This window comes from Boleophthalmus pectinirostris, unplaced genomic scaffold, assembly GCF_026225935.1.
Source record: "Boleophthalmus pectinirostris isolate CB_2022bp ecotype Guang Dong unplaced genomic scaffold, ASM2622593v1 HiC_scaffold_10, whole genome shotgun sequence".
Taxonomy (NCBI): domain Eukaryota; kingdom Metazoa; phylum Chordata; class Actinopteri; order Gobiiformes; family Gobiidae; genus Boleophthalmus; species Boleophthalmus pectinirostris.
Genome location: NW_026570971.1, coordinates 22,841,731 through 22,865,467, shown reverse-complemented (window position 1 = coordinate 22,865,467; position 23,737 = coordinate 22,841,731). Strand labels below are relative to the sequence as shown.

Below are 23,737 nucleotides of genomic sequence, written 5' to 3'. Positions count from 1 at the left end.
TAAACATACTGTAATTAAAGGCTGTTAAATGTGGAAACCTTGAACACACAAGCAATTTTTGTTTGAATTTTTCAGATGGTGAAAGTCGGTATTGTGGAGCAGGCATCAGCAGCATCAGGTAAGTTTTAGGTTAAGTTATATTTTGAGTTACATTTTGCACCCATCCACATATATTTTATCTTCAGTCAAATATATTAACTCACCTCTAATATGCGTACAGAGTTTGGTTAATTGTTAGAATAAAATAAAAAACAGTTATTGACACAGATTTACTTAATTCTTTACTCTGTCTCAGGTGACTCGGATGATGCCACGCCCTCCTCGCTGCTCTCCTCCACTCCTCCTCAGGTTTCCCCGGCGCTCAAAGAGGCCACGCCCACTCCACCCTCATCCCCCTCAGTCAACACCAGCTTCTGTGCCTACAGGTAATTAACGACTCTTACGTTATTGTTCCAATTACTTCAACCTGAAATTCTGGTTCTGGCTGATTAATAACTAGGCAAACTCCGAATGTATATCACGTCGATGAAGAGAAAGAGAGCGCAAGATGTTAAATGTGCAGTGTGTAACTTTTTCAGAGGGTCGACTAGCTGCTTGCCTTCATGGACTTGTTATTGCTTTGTCTGGAATGTTCCACAGTGAAGCATTAAACTCAACTATGTCCATGAAGATAAGCAGAAATGAAACTAGGACTAGATACAGGTCAGATCTATGGAGAAGCTCTGGAGGGTATCATAAGAAAGCCTGTTTTTCATTATATTTTAAGCGATAACACAATGGAATAAATGCAAAATACTCAACTTTAATACCATACTGTGGAAAATTAAAGGCAAAACAATCACATCCCTGTGGAGACAAGCAGGGGCTGGACCCTCTAACAGAAAAATTACACAGTGCACCTTTAAGGTTTTGGCAGCCAACTCTTAAAGGTGTCCAAAGTTGGGCTGGATCTTAGTGGTGAACAGTAGTATATAGTAAATAACTTAAACAATACAATTTTCATTTTCCTCTTTGCAGTAGTGCTCAGACAGAGGTGATGGGGCTACAGGTGGACTATTGGCAGGCTCCATCAGAACGAAAGAAAGACGTGGAGAAGCGGGACTCTTCCGCTAAAAACACTCTTAAGTGCAATTTCCGCTCGCTGCAGGTCAGCAGGCTCCCTCTAGGGGGCGCTGAGGCAAGTCCCTTTCCCACTATGTCAATGACAGTGGTCACCAAGGAGAAGAACAAGAAGGGTGAGCTCCTGGAAATTATGGCAGTTTTTATTCTTACTATATTTCAGAGATGGCAGTATATTTGTAAATGTAAATTGTAAAAGATGTTCTTTCCGTTCATTCCCATGAATGCCATAATTCCATATTGTTTGCATGTAATTAACATTAACCTTGTGCTTATATTTAATTTAAATTGTATTACATACTTATTTTTAGTTGCATTTTGACTTTAATATTTGTTATATATATTTTTTTTATATTGAGAACTACAGTCATTAATTTGAATTTCATGTTTCTCCATCAGTGATGTTTCTGCCAAAAAAGAGCAAAGACAAAGAGGTGGAGCCCAAGAGTCAGGTGATCGAGGGCATCAGTCGGCTCATTTGCACGGCCAAACAGCAGCAGACCATGCTCCGAGGTACCACTTTTTCTTAGAAATTTACCTGTGCTTTAGGCTGTGAGTGACTACAGGTAAATGACCAGCTGCAGAGATGACAACATAACATTCTTTAAGCCTATTGATACTTGGCAATGACGTCGCACTGGGAGTGTTCTACATGCTACATGTGTATGGTGTAATGTTTAGAAGTTACCATGGTGACGCAATGCACATATTAGCAAACACAGTCAAAAAGGCAGTGCGTGTTCATCATCCTGTCTAGGAGTTTGATTTTTAACAAAAAGGTGAGAGTGACTAACTGAAAAACTATTGGCCGATGACTTGTTTAACAATATAAATCATCTCTCCTTTGTAACAGCTTCAGACAAAACAAAACCTACAGTTAGGATCACACTCCCAGAGAATTTCGATGACATCAGTTTCAAAGTATCAATAGAGATACATGCTAGAAAATGTTTTATTCCAATATAGCTTCATATTAGAGTTAAATGTGATTTTTTTTGTTTATTTTTTTAACAATGTAATCCCACATTGTGAGACAAAGAATATCTTATTATTCCTTAATTCTTATCTTTATGGTGCAAACATCTTTTTATTACTGTCACACTTTGTTGTGTATTAAGAGCTATGTGAATTTCCATACTGAGATGAACACAGTTCTGCCTTGTCTTACCTGCTTGTGTCTTTCCACAGTGCTGATTGACGGAGTTGAGTGGAACGATGTGAAGTTTTTCCAGCTGGCAGCGCAGTGGTCATCTCACGTCAAACATTTTCCCATCGGGATCTTTGGACACTCAAAAGGCCCGTACTAACATCGGGAGCAGAGACTAGCACCCCCTATGGACACCACCCTTCATCCCTGTGCCAACGTCTCCCTAACCTCCCCTGTCTTAATTTAAACTCCTGCTTTGTGCAATTGTCTTATTGTCTTATTTAATCTTTTGTGTGTATTTTTAATTTTGTATTTATGTAAAAATGTCACAAGGCAAAGCTGCCAAGTGAGTATTTCTTTATCTTGCTTTTTAAAAGAAGGCTACTGATGTTTTATAAAAAATATTGTATACAAAATAATCCTATATCAAACAAAATGGACACTTCGGTTTCAACTGGCAGCCATCTCAGACAGAAGATTATTTGGTTACATGTTGATTTAAGCACTTGATCAGCACAAACAACTAAACAAGTTGGAACTGCCTAGGAAAAAAGTAGAAAAAAAAAACACAAACTCGTTTTGATCCACTCTCATAAAGCTAAAACCCAGTGTTTATGATTATTAGAAGGAACATAACTTTGATCCTCTACGTGTATCAAAGAAGTTTAAAGTGCAATAGACTGATCATAGTATGGCTGTTTCTCTCTCAAAGACTTTGCAGCAGTTTACAGAACATTTCAATTGTGAACGATATAGATTGTGGCGACACCTGGTGGTAAACCTGTAGATTACAGTTTCATACCTCACCATCATCCTTCACAGAACAAATGCTTTAGTCAGGACTGTATCTGAGCTCTCCTCACAAACTTTTATTCAAGATGGGTTGTTATTCAGAGCCTTTTAAGAATATGATTCACCACAGAGTAATTAATTTGCTGTTTTACTAATTTTAAAAGATTAAAAACACAGGCAGTAAGTGATGTGGGTACTATTTCTGCCTTAAATTTCACATTAGTGGCACTGGTTGGTCAGTTGCCTTTTGGGGGTCTCTCAGTTGGGGTCTTAGGATTGACACAAATATATAAATACACTTAACATTGTGAAATGTTGTGGCTAGATTATTTAATATAAGTGTGAGACTCCAAGTTAATATTTTAGGATTTGCTTTCTCAATCCAGCAAACAGGTCTATAGCTTTCTAGCTCTGTTAAAGAGAGTTTAGACATAATATTGGCCACACACAAAATAAATGATATTGCCCCAGGTCTAACAGGGAAGGGTTGTCTGGGAGTCCACTTAGACTCAGCAACCCAGCCCCGGATAAGCAGAAGAAGAAGAAGAAGAAGGATGGATAGTTCAACACTCCACTTATTTTTGCAGATGTTTGGTCATATATTGCAGCTCGTTTTAATCTCTGTGGTATTATGGATATGCTCCTGCAATAGAGGTGAATGTATTGAAGGAAACAAATCGTAAAGCACTTTTTAATGTTTGTTTGTTGATAGTGAGACTGACCTAACTGTATTTCTTACTTAGACCAGTGGTTCTCAAACTGTGGTGCTGTGGGCTTCTTCTGATGGTACAGAGCTAAAATGTAGTTAATTTAGACAAGACAGAGTTTAGCCCTGCCTTACCCCTGATTTTGTGTCCAATTAGACTTAGTCCTGATGCCTTGGTTCAGTCCTTTTTTAGTCCTGGTTTAGACCTGATTAAGAGAAGGTGCTGAATAAAAGTCTTGTAATGATTTTGAGGAATTTCAGATGAAACTTTGAAATATTTTCATAGGCAGACTTGAAGTTTGAGAACCAGTAGCTTTCAACAACAGCACATAACAACTATTAGCCCTGTCCTTAGTGCTTTGTAGGCTAACTTCTCTTTGGGCTAGTTAGACTTTTAATGAGCTTAGTTAGGCTGTGGATGTGTTGTCTATAGATATTATCTCAATGTTGAGTTATTTATGTGTAAAACTACTTGTATTTTCAGTATTTTGCTTATACCTGATTGTCATAAAACAGCAGTTTCACTTCTTTGCCAATTACTTAATAAGTGCCTAAATTGCTTAAGTTTGACAAATCACTTTATCAACAAAAAGGTGCTGGTCTGAAAAATATATATTAGTTATAACCTATTACAACATAATATCATAATAGGTGGGGCTAAAACAACAGTGAATTATGATTAATATTATGGCCTGCTATTGTACACCATCTGTCCCTGTGTAGGAGGTACTTTAGATGTTTTGGTTTTCAATGTCTCAAAAAGGCTTGTTCAAAGTTCCCCAAAGACTACCACTGTAATCCCATAAAACTGGGAATAATAAAACTACTATACACACTACGGTTATTGTTTGTTTTTTTCAAGTCAAATATGGACACATTAATAACTAGTCTAATGAAGAATAATATTAATAGACTAATTAATAGTTATTTACTTTAGCCTAAATTACTGCAGTGAAATGTAAAATGTAAATTCAAAAGTAAGACGCAAGCAGCAGTCTATTTAGCCTATATCCTATGACATGCTCTTAAACTATTTGAACAATGTAGATGTATAAATTGGGTGGAATGTACCATTTGTTGTTCAACTAACATTTAATAGGCTCCTATGGAACTGGCTGACATTTCACATTTAATAAAGTGTTAAAAATTATGTAGCCTATACTCTTTGGAAGTTATATGGGCCACTCTCTTTGCAATATTACTACAAGTTAACCCCAAATTCCACTTGTACGCTCTTTCACAGTGTCAATGCAAGGTTAATGGCAATGCAAACTAATATTTTGCCTTTATGAAAATACAAACCTCCTCTGACATACATACATTTGCTCAAAAGGCTGTGCAGCCTGAGGTCAAAGTATGATGTAAGTGTGCATGTCTTAAAGTGCATTGGTTCAGTAGTGGCAGTGATGATGAGTGGATGCTGAGTGACAGCAGGGGGAGGAGAGAGGTCCTGAGCCCGAGCAGGAAGCTGCTGCTCCGGGACTCACCACAAACACAGAGGAGCCACAGCCGAAAACAACGCACTCACAGCGGCAGGACCGAGACACGGGGCTGCCCTCCAGAATGTAGCCCACCGAGCCGTGTCAGCCCACTGCCACCTCCACTATAGGCGAACACACGGAACAGGGCGAGCAGATGAGCCGCAGCGGCGAGGACAAAGCCTAGAGGCCGTGTTTGTGCATGTGGAAAATGAAGGAGCTTCGGGGCTGCGGCATGCGCTCCTCCGTGGGCTTTCTGTCCCGCAGAGAGCTCACCGGGCAGCCGCTCATGAAGGAGGAATTTCAGCGGCTCCGGCTGGCAGGATGCACCAGCCTCTACAAGAAGGATATGCTCGGGCACTTCGGCTGTGTCAACGCCATTGAGTTTTCCAACAACGGCGGAGAATGGCTGGTCTCTGGTAAGTTGACAAATCCCCTTTGCACTAGTTTGTTAGCATGCTAACTATGGCTAGGTGGCAATCAGCTGAAACCTATCAAAACTAGCACATGCTAAATAGCTTAGCTGTGCGGGCTAATAGCTAGATAAGCTAACTAAGCCCAACACAAACAACAGTCCATGGGCCAGCCTGATCTGTCACTCCAACAGTACTATGGGCATTTCACAACACTGTCATGGCTGCCCTCTGCAGCAACGCACATGATTAAAACAACAAATAATGTGGGTTAAACCCAAACTCACAGCTGTGCAGAGAATGCACACTGTTATGCTTACTAAATGTTTAATATTTGTCCAGACAATTGTAATCAACAGAAATATAGTAAAACCTGAAGTCTGAAATGCTGTTAGTCTCTCTTATAACACTGTAAACACAGTTTTATAATAAATGGTAATACATTGCAATTGACCTGATGTACAGGAGGAGATGACCGGAGAGTGCTCCTCTGGCACATGGAGAAAGCCATCCATTCTCGCTCCAAACCTGTGAAACTGAAGGGAGAGCACCTCTCCAACATCTTCTGTCTCGCCTTTGACAGCACCAACAAGAAGGTCTTTTCTGGAGGTAAAGACAAAATACTTAGGATACAAAAGTACTTATTGTAAATATTACATATAATTGTAATTAAAATATTTGAAGTTAAGATAATAACAACTTTCTATGTTTGCTTTACAGGAAATGATGAACAAGTGATTCTTCATGATGTGGAAAGGTAAGAAATTAAAGAAATGCCATTCAGCTGAAGCTACTTTTTTGAACATGTCCTTTGGGGGTTTAAAGTATACAGTTGATATAGTTTTTTGTTGCCAAAAATTGCAACAACCCAAAAAAAAACACTGGCATAGTCCCAGTGCAAATGCTGAAGCAGACTTTAAAGTAAGCCAGCACAAGTAACTTTTCATCTATTGTTTTTCAGAAGGGAGACTCTGAACGTATTCCTCCACATTGATGCAGTGTACAGCCTCTCTGTCAGTCCCGTCAATGATAATGTTTTTGCCAGTTCCTCTGACGATGGTCGCGTGCTGATCTGGGACACTCGTGAGCCACCACATGGAGGTTTGTTAAACTAAAGCAACACCAGATATCACATGTTTTGAACAGGAGTGGTACAGGGTTGTAGGTACATAGGTAATATTCATGGTGGAAAGTGTAGAAGCCGTATGTTCGATGTAAACACTACAATTAATACTTGACTCACAGAGTAATCTTGTTGAATAGTTTCCTGAACTATGTAGCTTTTCTAATTTGTTCGTTACCCGCATGTTATTGCTCTGCCTGGAATACACCGCAATATGACATTAAACATGTCTTGCATATAATTGCTGATGTTTCTATTGCTTAAAAATTCCTTGGAAAAACATGCGATCTTACTGGAGACACCTGTTTGTCTCCATGGTGAAGAGAAGGCTTTAATGTAATTTTCTGGAACATTCTAGGCAAATCAATAACACCTGCACGGAGACAATCTCTTCAACAGTAAAGTTACACAGTACATCTTTTACTATTACGTTTTAAAAATTCAGATAACTACTCCAAGAAGGCTATAAATATGTTAGCTGCTACTTTTTCTGGTGAAGTGGATTTGACTAAACAGACCTGTAGTTCTGTGTAACTGAGTCTTGTTGCATTGGTCATTTAGGCATTTGGTCTAGCATCATCTTGCACAGCGTTTATCTCTTTCTATTTCTGACCATCTGTGTGACTAGGCCAGCAATAACCTAATTATACCTTTAGCAATATGTTTTTCACATCAGCTCACAAGCTTTTAACATGGTATATTACTGCACACATAGTTAGAATGTGGCTGAAAATGTGCATATGCCGTAGCGTCCTCTGGTGGTTTATGACATAATTTAAAGTAGTTTATCAAAATAAAGCTTTTTCCTTTTTAAAAAGTTGTATCTTAAAGGTCTTATAGTACACAAAATTGACTCTTGTGAGCTTTAAGCCATGTTACAATGTTGTAAACTAATCAAGAACATACTTGCAGTTGTGATTTCTTTCATTCACATATTTTTGAGTAACAGCTCCCTTTTACCTTTAGTAGAGATTGGCAGTTCCAGGACAGAAATTATCCAGATGATTCTAGTGAAGTGAAACAAAACACAACTCCATGTGTATGTTTGTGATGAGGAAACAATGCTATACTATAGATAAAAAATAGCATAACATAGGCCCTTTAACCATTCTTGATACTTTTACTGTGTGCTCTTATGCTGTTGTATGTATGTGAATTATATGTGCAGGTTTGAAATAAATATTCTAACTAAGTGTGCTTATTTCTTCCCTTGTGTCATAATAATTTTTCACTCTTTTCTTTTCAGAGCCATTTTGCCTGGCCAGTTACCCCTCTGCATTTCACAGCGTCATGTTTAACCCAGTGGAGCCTCGACTTTTGGCTACAGCTAACTCCAAGGAGGGAGTGGGTCTGTGGGACATCCGCAAACCTCGCAGGTAACATTTGTGATCTGGTGGAGGGTACCGTCATCTGCTTGTCTCCATGGAGATGTTATTGCCATGCCTGGAATGTTCCCCAGTATGACAGTAAACATATACATCTAGAATTATTTATTGCGGGTGTTTGTATTGTTGTAACCTATTTAGCTATAGTGTGAAACATTCTTGACAAAGCATTAACATTTTAATGGCGACGGACCCTCCACTAGAAATGTTGCACAATGCACCTTTAAAGCAGTGAAAGCACAAAGAAACAATGTGTAGCAGTGAATTATTCTGCAAATGAATTGAGATTTAGGTATGATATTTTAGGTCAGGCTGCACTTTGGTGCAACTCTGATTCAATGTCTGTTGTTTTAAATGTGCTGCATAAAGAAATTGGCTTGACTTGGCTAAAAAAAAAAGTGTTAATAGGGTAATAGATACTTATTAGCACTTAAGTGGGGACCAATATTATTTTATATTATATAATATTGTATTTTGTAAGGAAAATAAATTTCAACAAGAATAGTATGAAACATTGCTATGTTGCTACATTTCTGCTTAAAAATTAAGTAACCACAGTACTGTGTAGCTGGCATGTGAATTTAACAATGTGAAAAAAAAATAAAACATGAATAAGTACTAAATGAAAGGTCAATGCACACATTTAAAACCATTTTGTTAACATTCTATTAATGCAAGTGTAAAGGGTGATGGTTGGAGGTGGTCTACGGCCACTCCTTTTGGGCTGCTGGATCTCTGTGACCCATAAACTTCAGGAGATGCAGCTCCTCTTGTGCTAAGAAGAGCTTAGAGGGCAGCTCCTTCACCTTCCTGGTTTCTTTTTTTTTGTTAGATCTCTACCAACATCAATGCAAGTGGTTTGAGTGGCCATTATAGGTGCTTCAAATTTTTCTTTCGGCTTCTCAGGGGCTTTACTTGTGTTTGCAGCTCTTGTTTGCTCCAGGACTCCAAGTCCTTTTCTATTTTCTATGCTTGCGGCCCAAAGAACTGTTTATTTGGATCTGATCTGCAAGCGGAGCCCTTGTCTGCTCCAACTCTTCATGAAGCCAGGGCACTGTCCTCCAGGGGTGTAAGTTCCTGGTTCAGACTCCTTTGTTCACGGTTTGAGGAGTCCTGGATGTTGTGAGACACCAGGTGGGTCTCCTGTGGCTCTTGACTGCTCCCTGTTGGTGTGGGACAGAGCAGAGCCTCCAGGTTGAAGTCCTCTTCAAAGAGGTGGATGTCATCCTCTGTAGTATAGCGGTACCAGAGCTTTGTTAAGAAAGTCACTGAGCTGTCCATGTTTGTGTGCGTGTTCACCCGTGCGTGTTACCAGAGAAGTTATGAGCCAAAATTTGTCTCTTGTGAACAGACCATAGGCACATACATCACCATGATGAGAAATTGAGTAAACTGAGTAAATTACATAGTTTATTTGCTTAATTTATTACTGTAAATCAGTAATAAGCCCATAGACATTCTGCTATGTACTGTTCACATGTACCATTGCACTGATGAGAATACAAACCCTAAAACCCCATGAGTGTAAATGCACAAAACTCTTCTACTTGTTACCACTTGATGGCGCCATTAGACTGTTGTATCTGTTGCAGTCCCTCCCTGGTCCAATGCCAGCGTCATGAAATCCTCCCCCTCAAATGTTATTACATAGATCTAATGGCTGTGAATACTGCAGTGAGTGTGTTTATTGGAGTTTATGAGCAAACATGAAATACTCCTTTTCCAATAAACACAATCAGCTCTCTTCTCTGTGGGGCCGTGTGCAGAGATTAGCTAAGATTTACTGAGAGAGTGTGAGCTATATATTAGAAAAACTTAATTGTTTTTTTTCCCCCTCAAATTAAATATTGACCACTTTCTTTAAAAACACTGGCAGTAGTAATTATATACTGCAGAATTCCCCAAGTGGGAGAGGGTGAGATGAATTGTACTGTAAATGGTTAAGAACAGTACACATTTGTTTGATTTATAATACGTAACATTACTGCTGGGTGTACTATTACTACTACTTCTACTGGTTATACTACTGCTGCTGCTGCTCCTGCTGTGATTTCTACTACTATTATTAATCTTTTATCGTTACTACTACTATTACAATTACAACTATACTTCTGTTATTTCTACTACAGTGTCATTATTAGTATTACCTATACTATTCCAAATAATTTCACTTGTGGATCAAGTTCCAAATAATTTCCCTTATGTAGCAATAAAGTTTGTCTAAGTCTTAAGTCTGATACTACCAAAAAACTGAGATGTAAACCTAGGCCTGTCACGAGAATTATTACTTATGACTTATTGTTCAATATTTATTGAACAGTGTACATTTTCTTTACTCTACTGGTAATTTTATTTATTTTTTGTTATTTTTTGGCTATATGATAAGATTTAAGTCGTAAAAGTTTTTATTGTATTGCATGTAAATGATTATAGACCAGTGTGAGTTAATCTTCCTAAAGTGACCACATCCCTCCTCTCTCCTCTCCCAGCTCCCTCCTGCGTTACGGGGGCAGCATGTCTCTGCAGAGCGCCATGAGTGTTCGTTTCAACAGCACTGGGACCCAGCTCCTGGCCCTGCGCCGCCGCCTGCCCCCCGTCCTCTATGAGCTCCACTCCCGACTGCCCAGCTTCCAGTTTGACAACCAGGGATACTTCAACTCCTGCACCATGAAGAGTTGCTGCTTTGCTGGGGACAAGGACCAGGTCAGTGCCCTTAAACTGCTGGAAGAATTTCTGTTTTAGTGTTTAAATATTGATTAAAGTTAAAGGCATATCATGTAACTTTTTTGTTGGGGTTGCGTCACCTTTTGTTTCTATGGATATAGAAACAAGCAGTGCTCCATCAAACAGCTCTACCTTACATTTATTCAATTATAGGTGGTTTTGCAGCTCAAAAATGCTTTCAAAAAGGCATTCTGACTGAGAGCGGTTTTGCCTCTCCACAGATCTAAGCGGTTACTTGGTCTGGTTTGGTCTCCATCAAGATAGGAAAGCTTAATACCATACTGTGAAATATTTCAGACAAAGCAATAACATCTATATAACAAAGCAACAATAACAAAGCATAACAGTAACAAAGCATTTGACAGACCCATCGACAGAAAAGTTACACCTTTAATGTATTTAGGCTATTAAAAGCACATGATAAAAAATATGCAATTTGGTAATTTTTATAACCAATTAAAATAATGAGTCCAAAATTGTGACTTGATCAGTTTAATGTAAATTATTGCACTATCTCATCTCTTTCTCGTGTCTCATCTTGTGAATCTTGTGAAATTCAGTCTTTCCCACCCCTAATGTTGGATCATGTTTTCTTATGGGTGTTAAACTGGAATAGAAAATGGAATCTCTCACCATTGTGTAATTATATCTTCACAAATTAGCAGTGTATTCAAACTAGTTTTAAATGAAGAAATTTAACCCAGTTTTCCTGCTGTTTTGATAACTCCTAAGTAGGGCTGTACGATTAGGGGAAAATATCTAATGATGATTTATTTTTATGACAAGCATTTCAGTTCTGATTAGATCTGCGTTTTAAGTTTTAATAATGGATTTCTGTTCAAAGTTCACATTTCATTTTCATTTCTCCAGAAGAATTCACAAAAGGACTGAAATATGAACTGACAAACTAACACAAGAATCACATTTCAGTCATGTTTGTGCAGGTTTTAACTACAGTTTTTATGCATAATGAGGCTGGATATTTAGTTGTTTGTGGAGGAAATTATGGTACTTCAAAAATTGCAGCCTTTGAGATTTGCGTCCATTCAGATTGTGATTTTGAAGTCGGAATTCCTTAGTCAAAATATGAACTACATAAACTGCCATGATGGGGAAGCATAAAGAGTGCATGTTGGCATGTAAAGGCACTACTGTAAGCAATAATTCATTAAGTGGACACAGTAAAACATGTATAAAATTGAATAAACCGTCACCTTTGACCTTGTGGTTGCTGAATTACGGTTAACATCTGGGTTTGATGGTTGTAAAAATAGAAGGATGCAGGACGTGGATCAGCTTGTGTGAATTTGTGGTTTTCAGTCCAGGAGCTCCGGACTCATCCCGTAGCGCTTCAGACATGACTTCACTCTGCAGTCATGTTTATTGTGTTAGCATTAGCCTCAGTGTCAGAGGAGCGGGTGAGCTTAGCAGGATCTGATTTAGGCAAAACATTACAGACGACCTGATGGGGAAAAGTGATTCTCCAAACCCAGAACTAAGCCTTCACCTCTGCCATGTTTTTTAGCAGATATCCACACCGTCCATCTCCCAACTAAATTCTATATTTTGAAATCAGGTTGTCAAAATTAACAAAAATCAGAAACTAATCAATACTAAAGCCAGTAGTACATGCCCATGGACCACTATGGAACCTACCTGGACTTCTGTACTCTAAAGAAAGTGTTTTTAATAATCACTGTGGTATTGGAATCCGCATTGAATATTTTGGTATCGTGACAACACTATTTTGAAGAAAGAATGTATACAAAGTTCAGTAGTTAGTAGAGCTAGTGTGGATCATTCAGTATTATTTATTCTTGTCACTGTTAAGGTTTCATAATAATAATAATAATGATAATGATAATAGTAATACAGAACAGTTGTATTGGACTTTTCTTGACACTCAAAGATGCTTCACATAGTTCAAAGAGACAAAACACAAATGACAAAAACAGATAAAAATGAGATGCAGTTATTTGAAGGCAGTTTTGAACAGAGGAGTTTTTAGAGCTTTTTTGAACATGGGGAGTGTGGATGAGTCTCTGATGTGTTTGGCTAGACAGTTTCGCGGGCATCTTATGTTTAGTCCTGATGGGGGGGCCAAAATTATTGTAGAAATTTAAAATGCCAACCCTTATTTGTTGTTGACATTTATAGTCAACTTGAGCCACCTACTCTGAAACCGTGCATACCACATTTTTGGAAGCTTTGTTTAATAGCTTTAATTATAATACCAGGTGCCACAGTGGGGCAGCAGTGGCTTTTGTGGAAACAGTTGTTGTGTCCTAAGGCAAGACACTTCACCCACATTGCCCAGTATGGATGTGGTGTGTGAGTGTTGGTGGTCGGAAGTGCAGATTGGCAATTTCACTTCCGTCAGTCTACACCGGGGGGCTGTGCTGTGGCTATAATAGTAACTGGCCACCACTGAGAGTGAAGAGAATGATGCACTGTTGAGGGCTTTTGGAGTCTCAAAACACTGTAAACCCCACGCTTAATCATCATTATTACTTTCATTAAAAGCGTACATCTGGAATAAGGCATTAAAATAAATTGCAGTGCGTTACAAAAGACCAGAACAGTGACCAAACTAGAACCAAACAAAGACTTAATAATGTATTTACCAGAGACAAACTTGGACTGCTGCTTGACTTGGCAGTGGTGAACAGGAATCGGGTCCAATAAATGCTTTTCTTAAAAAATTGGACTTGAGTCTTCTTTAGCAGTTTAAATTTCCATGAATTTTAAAACACATTTGATTACAGTGTATGCATAACTCATGACTCACATTTTAACACTGTATAAATCTTTCCTATTGTTGTGACCTATTTCCAATGCATTGTCAGATCCCTAGGACATTCCACATTTGTTTGTACAGGGACACTTTAGACAAACTGCAGACAGGGGTCAAACCAGTCTCCAACGTGTCCTCCGTAGACCCTGCTCCACACTGAGGGGAGGATTGTATCAGGGTGGTGCCAAAGCGAACGTGCCGACTGACGACTAGTTTAAAATGGATGGCGAGGGAAAAAAGGGGGCGGGTGCAACATTTTTGAGTGACATGTGTCTGTGAAGTGGGCGGGGCATCCAGGTGTGCTATGCTGCTGTGTCCCGAGGCTGCTCTGAGCTCATAATGCTTTTGCTTCACCTGAGGTCAACACATACTTTCACTGTAACCGCAGCAACGCCCAGCACATTTACTTTACATTGCCCTAATTTAGTCTGAGATATTTATTCTTCTATTCTTTTTTCTGTCGCAATACATACATTTCAAACTCGATCTTAATACTAAGCAATAGACTCGATACTCTAATACCATTTCTGACACCACAATGATAATAAAAACACTCTTTATTTAGACAATACATTAATTACTGGTCTATTAAATATTAGTTTGTGTGATCTTATATTTGTTTTGAAACAGATCATTATAATGCTATTCAGGAAAGATTTATTTCTGTCCTGTCAATGTGACTTTTTTTAGTATCAATACTTGCTCAAATTACGATCTAATTTCGATACAAGTTTTCTGTACTATTGAATAAAATAAATATTTAAATCTTATTAGATGTTGTATACTTAACTCTTAACAGTAAAAATCATGTTACTTTATATGATAAGTTTCGTCATAAATCTAAATAAAAGTGTGGCACTTTTTAATTAATTTAGTTTGTATTTTATGTGGTTATTATTATTATATGGGTTTAAACTGATACAAAACTGCCTCATACCTCTGTGTACATTCTTTAGTTTGTTTCTGTACACTCTAAAAAAGGCCATTCAAGCCCAGGGTTAAAACAGCAGCTCTAAAGCATGTTAAATGAAAAATAAATACACACTCTGGACTGGAACATATTTGAACTAAACTTGGGTTTGTTGGTTCTGTGGTTTCAGAAATGCCACAAAAGTAATCCAAACTTTAGCAGGCAGGATTTGAACCAACAGCTCAGGACAAGTGTCAAACTGTGCTAAAGCTACACTTTGTTATACTGAATGTGTGTTTTAATAAGTATGCTTTTCCTGGCAGTTAGGTGGGCAAGTTGTGATTCAGATTCAGGCTTTATTAAGCTCACCAGGGGGAATTATTTTGAGCATAAAAAACACATAGTGACAAAAATTCAACACACGGAGTGATTCTGAGGTCTAAGAAGCACCCAATTAAAATACATTGCATTAAATTTTAAAAGGCGAATGGCAATATGAATAAAATATTATCAAATGAGCTAACACAACCTACAATCATATCCATTTAAAGATATTTTGCATCATCACAAATTTAAAATGTGACAAACAAGCACAACAAAGAAGACTTGACCCACTGACTTAGGACAGTGTGTGAACTTTAAAGTGCAACCAAATGTCAAATTCTGTGACTAACTGTATAGGCCTACACTTTCTTGTTTTCATTTGGGCATTTTAGAACAAACATGTTGAAATTCAGGACATGTTAATGTTGTGCTTATCATTTACTTATTGATTTGCAACTGTTTTACTGAATGACTTTACAGTGTCTCATTTATCCAGGCTTGGGATGAGCACAAATATTACATTACTTTTGACACACTTAATAAGATTTGCACAATTTTAAGTAAAGATATTTAAAGGTGCGTTGTGTAACCTTTCTGGCAGAGGATCTGTCACTTACTTTTTATATGGATATGTCATTGCTCTGACATTAAATAGCTCTACTGTACATTTATTACATCTTATAATTTTATAGCTCAAAAATACATAGAAAAGAGTGGGCTTGCCTCTCCACAAATCTTACCTGTAACTTGGTCAGGTTTGATCTCCGTGAAGATAGAAAGGTTTAATGCCATACTGTGAAATATTCCAGACAAAGCAATAACATCCAGAAAAGTTACACAATGCAGCTTTAACTTTACAGTTCAGCATTTTATTTCATCTTTTGTCCCACACATGTATGAATGCAACAGAAATCATTGTCCAAGCTTAACACACATTTTCCTCAGGTCTCTTGTTTTTCTTGTCAAAATGTACCTGTAAAGACAGCTCTAAGTAGAACCACATGTTAGCCCAGTGTAGCAGCTACACAACTACAGGAGCCTGTCAGGGTCAAAATGCCATGTCGAGACTAGAAGCGTTTAATCAGACAAGAAGAAACATGTCCTTGAGATAACCACTGCCTTTGCACTACATACCAGCGCTGCTTAGATGTTTTCCGATAATTCTTTTTAGCTTTGAAATACAGTGTGGTAACGCCGGGCAATATGACAAAAATAATGAATCACTTTTTGTATCCCTCTTAAAAATGGCTTTCAGTAATATTAAAAATTAAGGAAGAGTGGTAATTTTTGTTTTGTTTTTTTCTTAAAGGTGCATTGAGCACCATTTCTGGTAGTGGCTCCGTCACATGTGTGTCCATGGAGATGTTATTGCTTTGCCTGGAATGTTCCACGGTATGACATTAAACACATCTATCTAGCATTTATTCATTAAGGGTGTTTTTGTTGCTCAAAAATACAATAATTTTCTCTGTGAATAGGGGTGACTCGCCACAGATCTGACTTGTAAAGTAGCCTATAGTTGTCTTCCATGAGATGGACTGGTTTAATCTGTACCATGGAACATTCTATTCATTCCATGGAGACAAGGAGGTGACGGGCCCTCCACCAGAAAATTTGCGCAATGTACCTTTTTAAGTAGACACATTTCTTCCACTTAAGTCCTAACTCTGCTTGAAACCCATGCTTTTACTGTCAGCCTCTAGATTAAAAGGACCCAAGAAATGATTGAATCTTGATCTTGATTAAAACGTGATAAATTGCACAGCTCTGCAGTGGGAACAAATAATGTTTTGAATTAATTGAGTATTTCCTGTTTTTCTCTGCAGTACATCTTGTCTGGCTCAGACGACTTCAACCTCTACATGTGGAAGATCCCAAAAGACCCAGAAGCAGGTGAGCTACAGTTGGAATATTCTGTAAAACAAGATGAGCGGTTGTTTTAGGAAGGGATGAGGCGTGATTTATCTGACTGGGGAAAAAAAAAACATGAATTACACAACAGAGAGTCTCAAATCACTTGTTCTACCAAGATTAACTTGTTTTACATTGTAGTATTCAGATGTTGTTTCAGTTGCTTACACATTCTTACAAAGCCCATTTATGCACTCAGTATGGTTCACAATTATTAATTTACATTTTTTTTTTTTTACAATATTTAATTTAGTAATCAAATATAAACAAAAAATAATAATTAAAGGTCCTACAGTGAACATAATTGACTCTTGTGAAATTTAAAGTGTATTATAATGATGTTACCTCATCAAAAACCTTTCCTGTATCTTGTTTTATTCACACATATGAGGAATCTTATTTTATTAGTCTGTCTACATCTCCAAAAATCAAAATGCTCTGTTTCACCTTGTGATGTCATGAAGTGGTAGTTTTAAAGTTAACAGCTACCTTCAGTTCAGTAGGTCTTGGCATTTCTTGGCAATGATTCTAGTGAAGTTGTATGGAGTTTAAAAACGCAGAGGAGCACTACCTGTGTTACTACATGACATCACAAGGTGGAACAGAGTGTCTCTGTTTGAGAGAAGAACTCTGAACTCTGCAGGGTTTGTGTGTTAAACGCGTGAATGAAACAAACACAACTCCAGGTATGTTTATGATAAGGAAACAACATTATAACAGAGATCAGAAAATGGCGTAATATGCCCTTTAAATGTGTGATTGTTGTGTTTGAGCTCACACAGCTGTAATCTCCGCTCCAGTCAGTCCAGCAGAGACACACTACTGTATTGTTGCCTTGATAATTTGAAGGTTAAGAATTTGAGTGGCGTCAGAGGAGGCCAAACAAACTCTGGTCTCGTCTCTGTTCAACCACAGAAAGAAAGATGGGCTTTTCTTTACACACACTGTGGTTTGCCCTCAGTTCATTTGGACATTATGCACTTTTCCAGACACGGGCAAACACTATTTTTCTTAATCGCTAATATTATAATTGCAATTCCAATTCCACTATGGTTTATATTTTCATCCATAACTGAGGCATTTTCTTACATATGAAATTAAGCAATGGAGGCTTGATAAAAAGTGTTAATATGACAATGGGTAGTAGTGGGCATTACTGGGCAATTTATATACGGAGTCATGATCTCATCCAAGTCACACATCGGGATTCAATGTTTCTTTTCTGTCTGTTGCAGCTCTGACATATTTCTCCTTTATAGTAAATCTGAGAAAAAGAGAAAAAAGCAAATGGTGTTATAATTTTTTTTTCTCTTCTTTTTAAAGGTCCACTTTGTAACTTTTCTGTTGGAGGGTTGTCTCCATGAAGATGTTCCACAATATGCCATGAAATGTATCCATCTTGCATTTATTCATTCATCAGGTGTTTTTATTGCTAAAAATCCATTGAAATAACTTCAAAAACAGGCTGTGAGCTGGATTGCCTCTCCACAGATCTGACATGTAACTTGGCTTGGTGGCATTCATGGAGATAGGTTTGATGTCATACTGTGGAACATTATAGGCAAAGCAGGAACATCTTCATGGAGACAGAAAAGCAAGTGACGTGTCCTCTACCAGAAAAGTTACAGAGTGCTCCTTTAAAGGTCCATTGTGTAACTTTTCTGGTAGAGTGTCTGTCAAATGCTTTCCTCCTTGTAGAATGTATTGGTTTGTCTGGAATGTTTCACTGTATTGTATTAAGCATTTCTACCTTCATGGAGACCAAACCAGACCAAGTTACAGGTCAGATCTGTGGAGAAGGAACCCCGCGCACAGTCGAATGTTGTCTTTTTTAGGCATTTTTGAGCAATAAAACCACATGTAATGAATAAATGTAAAGTAAAGTTGTCATACACTGTGGAACATTCCAGACAGAGCACAGACATATCCATAGAAACAAGCAGGTGGACCCCCAGCCAAAAAGTTACATAGTGCACCTTTAAGCCATTAAGGAGGTATTGTGATAAGATATTGTGATTTTAAAAAAAAAAAAAAAAAAAAATTAAAGGAAATCTCTTATCCCTCAAGCCACAACCTGGTAGTTTGTGAATGGAGAACCTACAGCACCACAGCACCACAGGAAGACCAGACAGACCAGACCCCACTCGGAGATCTGTGCCTTAGAATTCAACCCTATGATTCAAGCCTTTGATTTGATCTGCAGCGTTTATTGGCATGTCCGATCTCCCTCCCCTCAGTGCCTGTCTGAGCACTATCCCACATACCAAAAATATGCACCCATTTGTCTCTGTGTGTCCAAATCCTGACACTTTAAAGCATTTTATTTTCTCTGGCGTTACTCAACTCAGAAAGTATGTGGTCCAGTCCTATCCAGTGTCAGGCCATCAGCATACTGTTAGCATTACATTACTACTGTCTGCATTTCTGTTCAGGAGCAGCTCTTGTAATGTGTCCATGTTTTTGCAGCCGTGTATGTTTGTTTTAATATGGAGTATGACAGTGATGGGCTTCTATAGCTTAATGCCGCACACAGTTCAACCAGTTCTTTTGTTGTTTCTTTTTAAGGTGGTCCCGGGCGCGTGGTGAATGGAGCGTTCATGGTACTGAAGGGGCACAGGTCCATTGTGAACCAGGTCCGCTTCAATCCTCACACCTACATGATCTGCTCCTCCGGTGTGGAGAAAGTCATCAAGGTTTGTCAAGTTTTCTATTTTTTGAAAAACAGATTAATTTTAGTTTTTTTTTTGTTTTTTGTTGTAGTTTTTCAGTTGTGTAGTTTTTTTTCTTAAACAAACTATACCAGATTTTTGCTCTTAAAATGTGACGAACAGAAGCAATTCTTTTTAGCTTCTTTGTGGAGAAAGTCAACAAGGTTTGTCAAGTTTTGTATTTTTTTCTTAATGAAGCTATACTAGATTTTTACTGGCTTTCAATTTGAAAAGCAGATTATTTTTTCTTTTTTTTTTTAGTTTTTGTAGTTGTAGTTTTTCAATTTTGTTTTTTTTTATTAAAGGAACTAGACCAGATTTTTACTATTAAAATTTGACAAACAGATGCAATTCATTTTAGCCTCTTTGATCTGAGCCAAAATTATTCCTCACTTTCCCAAAAAGCATTCTTTGCATCCTATTATTCACTGCCATGACCTTATAAGAGTTTCAGAGAGTTTCAGAGAAGTTTCACAACTTTCAGAAGTCAGAGCAGCATTTTGCAATCACGGTAAATCTAACCACAACTAGCATAATAACAGTGCACTTTCTGGTTCTCCCACCAACATAATGACATAATAAGAAAACTATTCTACCATGTCTTTACCTATTGAAATGTTTCTCTAAAAAAACATAAAATCTTGTGAAAGAGACTTAATAACAAAAAGGCATGAAAAATTAGATCATAGAGTTCCAATGTCAGTTCAGATTGAGGACTTCTTATGAGTCAATTTTGATTATCATTATTAACATACAGTGAATCATTGGTAATAAGGTTGTGTTTTGATCAACATTTGTTTCTTGGCAACCTGAAATGAGTAAAGCTCGTAGCTGATTGGCATTGCTTTAGGTCCTCCTTGAGCATGTATGCAGTATGAGTACAGTTCCCTCTTGGACACCTGTGTACTTGCCTCTGTCTGGACGAAGATGATTCACTGCTCTTAACTCTGACCTCAACACCAGAGCAGCCTGCAGCCATTGATCTGAAGTCCCCCGTGTCTCATTCAAATTCCACCTGTGGAGCTTTAGCTTTATACTCTACTACCAAAGTCTAGTGTTTTATATGGACAAGATGTAGGCTGTACTGTAAAGCTACTGTACATGAATGCTGAAGAGATTAACAGTCCATGCCAAAGTGGAGAAAGATAATACTGCAATAATAAGGGCTTTTGATGTATAATACACACAGTTACAGAGAAGAAAGAAAAAAAGCAGAAAGGGCTAGTGCCAGTGATCTGTTCTAACATGAAGTAGGACAGACAAGGACATAGATTCAAGTCTTATTATGTTATTGAATCATTGGATGTTACTGTCTATATTTTAATTTTTTTTTGTTAAGAATTTGCTTGTTGATGATGATATTGGTTGTGTAATGGTATGGAGGAGTTTAGCTGTTCAAGATTGTGTTCTTGTTGTTGGTGGAATAAAATATACTCATAATTACATATTCTTCTGAACAAAGATGGTCATCATCAGTGTTTTGTATTGTCAGCAGCAGCAGCCCTTCGAGTTTTGCTGTATGTAGTGAAAGATGATCTTTGTCCAGGTGTTCTGCACAGATGCTATCAAACCCTGGGCTCTTTCCATTCTCCCCTTTGTCATGTTCTTTCCATGTGTTCTTTTGAAGGAGTCAAATAAAACATGTCTCAGGGCCATTTTCTGATGAACATAAAATTAAAATACAGCTATAGAAGTGGAATATTTATGTTTCTCTCATTAGATTATGTGGACTACCCATGTTGAAGCGAAAGATAACGCAGAAGTACTTAAAAGGCTTATATTATGTTATGTTCTGTTATATTGTTGTTTCCTTATCACAAACATACCTGGAGTTGTTTTTTGTTTAATTCGTCTCTCAAACTGAAAACTGTTCCACCTTGTGATGTCATGTGGTCATACAGGAAGTGCTTCACTGTGGTTTAAACACCACTAGAATCATTTGGATGATTTCAGGCCTGGAATTTCTAATCTCCTCTAAACAAAAGGTAAAAGGAGCTGTTAATTTGAAAGCCACCACTACTTTACATCACAAACGGAGCATTTGAGCTTTGGAGAATTAGACAGACTAATAATAAGTGTTACTCAAACATGGGTGAATGAAACAAAACTCCAGGTATGTTTTTGAGGAGGTAGCAAAATTATAGCATGGCTTAAAGCTCACAAACGTCAGTGTTGTGTAATATAGGATCTTAAACCTTTGTCCCTTCCTCTGTGTGTTGTAGTTGTGGAGTCCATACCAGCAGCCTGACAGTCTGGGGGACCTGGAGGGACGTGTGGAAGACTCGTCCCGGAGCCTGTACACACACGAGGAGTACATCAGCCTAGTGCTCAACAGCGGGAGTGGCCTGTCCCATGACTACGTGTCCCAGTCCATTCAGGAGGACCCCCGCATGATGGCCTTCTTTGACTCCCTGGTCCGAAGAGAGATCGAGGGATGGAGCTCAGAATCAGACAGCGACCTGAGCGAGGAGGCAATAATGCAGCTTCACGCTAGGGGGCGCCGCTCTGCCAGGACCACACCTGCCACACCTGCCCCTCCCACCGTCCAAACAGCGATTCAGACAACTCCTCGTCGTCTTCTCTGGCTGCTCCGGACGTTTCCGATGGCGACGGCGAGGAGCGGAAAAGACAACGCAGCAGGAATCCACGACCCCAGTCCTCGTTTCTTGTCAATGAAGACTCCGACTCCAGCGAGTTTTGGTTGGACCCAATGCCCCGCCCCAGATCGCCCAGTCCCAGAGAGAATTCCACTTTGTCCAGTCCTTCTTCCTCTCCATCTCTCCCCGCTGGCGCCTCCTCTTCTTCTACATCCACTTCGAGCTCGAGCAGCGATGATGAGGAGCGGCGCAGCGCAGTCCGAAGACGAAACGTGATGAGGAGACGAAGAATGAACGTTGTATCAAGAGCTGGAGACCGGCCCGAATCTGTGCAATCTCTATTCTCAGCCATAGACTCCTGCAGCTACCCCTCTATCTCTATTGACGACATGTCCTCTTCTACTTCCAATGAGGAAAACTTGGAAGTTAAACCACGGAAATGCGATGAGGAGAAGTGTTTAAGCCCCTCGGATTTTGTGTGTCCCAGTCCAGTCATGTCCCAAGGGAGTCTGGAGCAAGAGGAAGTAGGAGACAGATCAAACCAAGACGAAGAGTTAAGGACTGAGGGCGGGCTACGGGGGGATTTAGACTGTCCCAATTTGGATATGGGCAGTAGTAACTCACAAGGCAATAGGCTTAGTCCAGGACTGAATGGACAACACCGGACTGTCTCGCAAATGTCGTCAGATTCAGAGGAAGAGGCAGGACTGTCCCACTCAAAGACACACAGCAACTTAAAACGAACTCACGTGGAGGACGAAGAATCCACCTCCTCGGAGAAAAAACTCAAAACATAATTTTTCATCAACGAGACTGAAACGCTTAAGATTTCAAAGTGTTTTTCTAGGGTTTATACAACTATAATTTGGGTTGTAGTCTGACAGCAAACTGAGAAAGGAAAGAGGGATGATTTTTGTTTCTCAACAAATTGAAGTCTGAGGTTATGGCAACATGGCATTTTAAATTGTGCAATTGTACAAATATTGCTGATAACAGATATATTTTAAGTGCTTTTTTGGTTTCATTTCTCAGTGTTTATCCTCCCATGCAGAATTTGTAACTCCACCCTGAATTTTGGAGCAAACTAACAAGCAAAAGCTATTACAAAGGACTAATGCTTTTCCTGCTATTTAATTTTAAACATTTAACGCCAAGCTTAAATCGGATTTTAGTTTATTTTTGTGTTTCTAAATGTTCTCGAGCTGCTTAAAGCACTTCATGAACAATGGACCATGTAAAATGTCTCCTCAGAAATCCTAAAAATCTACACCATTTGTTCAGACCGGATGCTTCAATTCAGTGTAGTGTTCTCCCTCCATTATCCAGCCTTCTGGGTAACTGCTATTTTGTTTCATGCAATTAAAGAATCATTTGTTCTCTTGTTAATGTGCGTCTTATTCCTTGGGCTTCCCTCTCATCCTGTTTAATGGGGTTTCTCATTTTAACATATGTTTTTTGACAGAAATAATGCGAAGAAAACCCTGAAATGATGGTGGACCTGGTGCTGGTTGCCATGGCAGCGGTAAGAGAGAGTCGGTTTTGTTGTTCATTTGGCCGTGACCTGAAGCGATGTGCAGACTGGAGGAATGTGTTATCAGTTTAACTA

General features: G+C 38.6%; 2 protein-coding genes across 2 annotated transcripts; both read left to right on the top strand.

Annotated features, from left to right (window-relative positions):
- Positions 1-15: 15 nt before the first annotated feature.
- Positions 16-4,602, top strand: LOC110157589 (phosphofurin acidic cluster sorting protein 2). The gene is made up of 5 exons (XM_055162138.1): positions 16-118; positions 296-425; positions 1,018-1,235; positions 1,519-1,632; positions 2,308-4,602. Exons 1-5 carry the CDS (start codon positions 76-78, stop codon positions 2,424-2,426), a joined length of 624 nt encoding a protein of 207 aa, XP_055018113.1. The 5' UTR covers positions 16-75; the 3' UTR covers positions 2,427-4,602.
- Positions 4,603-5,189: 587 nt separating this feature from the next.
- On the top strand, positions 5,190-23,517 carry dcaf5 (ddb1 and cul4 associated factor 5). The gene is given in 10 exon segments (XM_020921947.2): positions 5,190-5,661; positions 6,121-6,264; positions 6,376-6,412; positions 6,617-6,756; positions 8,025-8,154; positions 10,653-10,866; positions 16,742-16,808; positions 19,392-19,519; positions 21,757-22,078; positions 22,081-23,517. Coding segments are annotated over 10 exon segments (2,247 nt in total). The 5' UTR covers positions 5,190-5,444; the 3' UTR covers positions 22,929-23,517.
- The last annotated feature ends 220 nt before the right edge of the window (positions 23,518-23,737 follow it).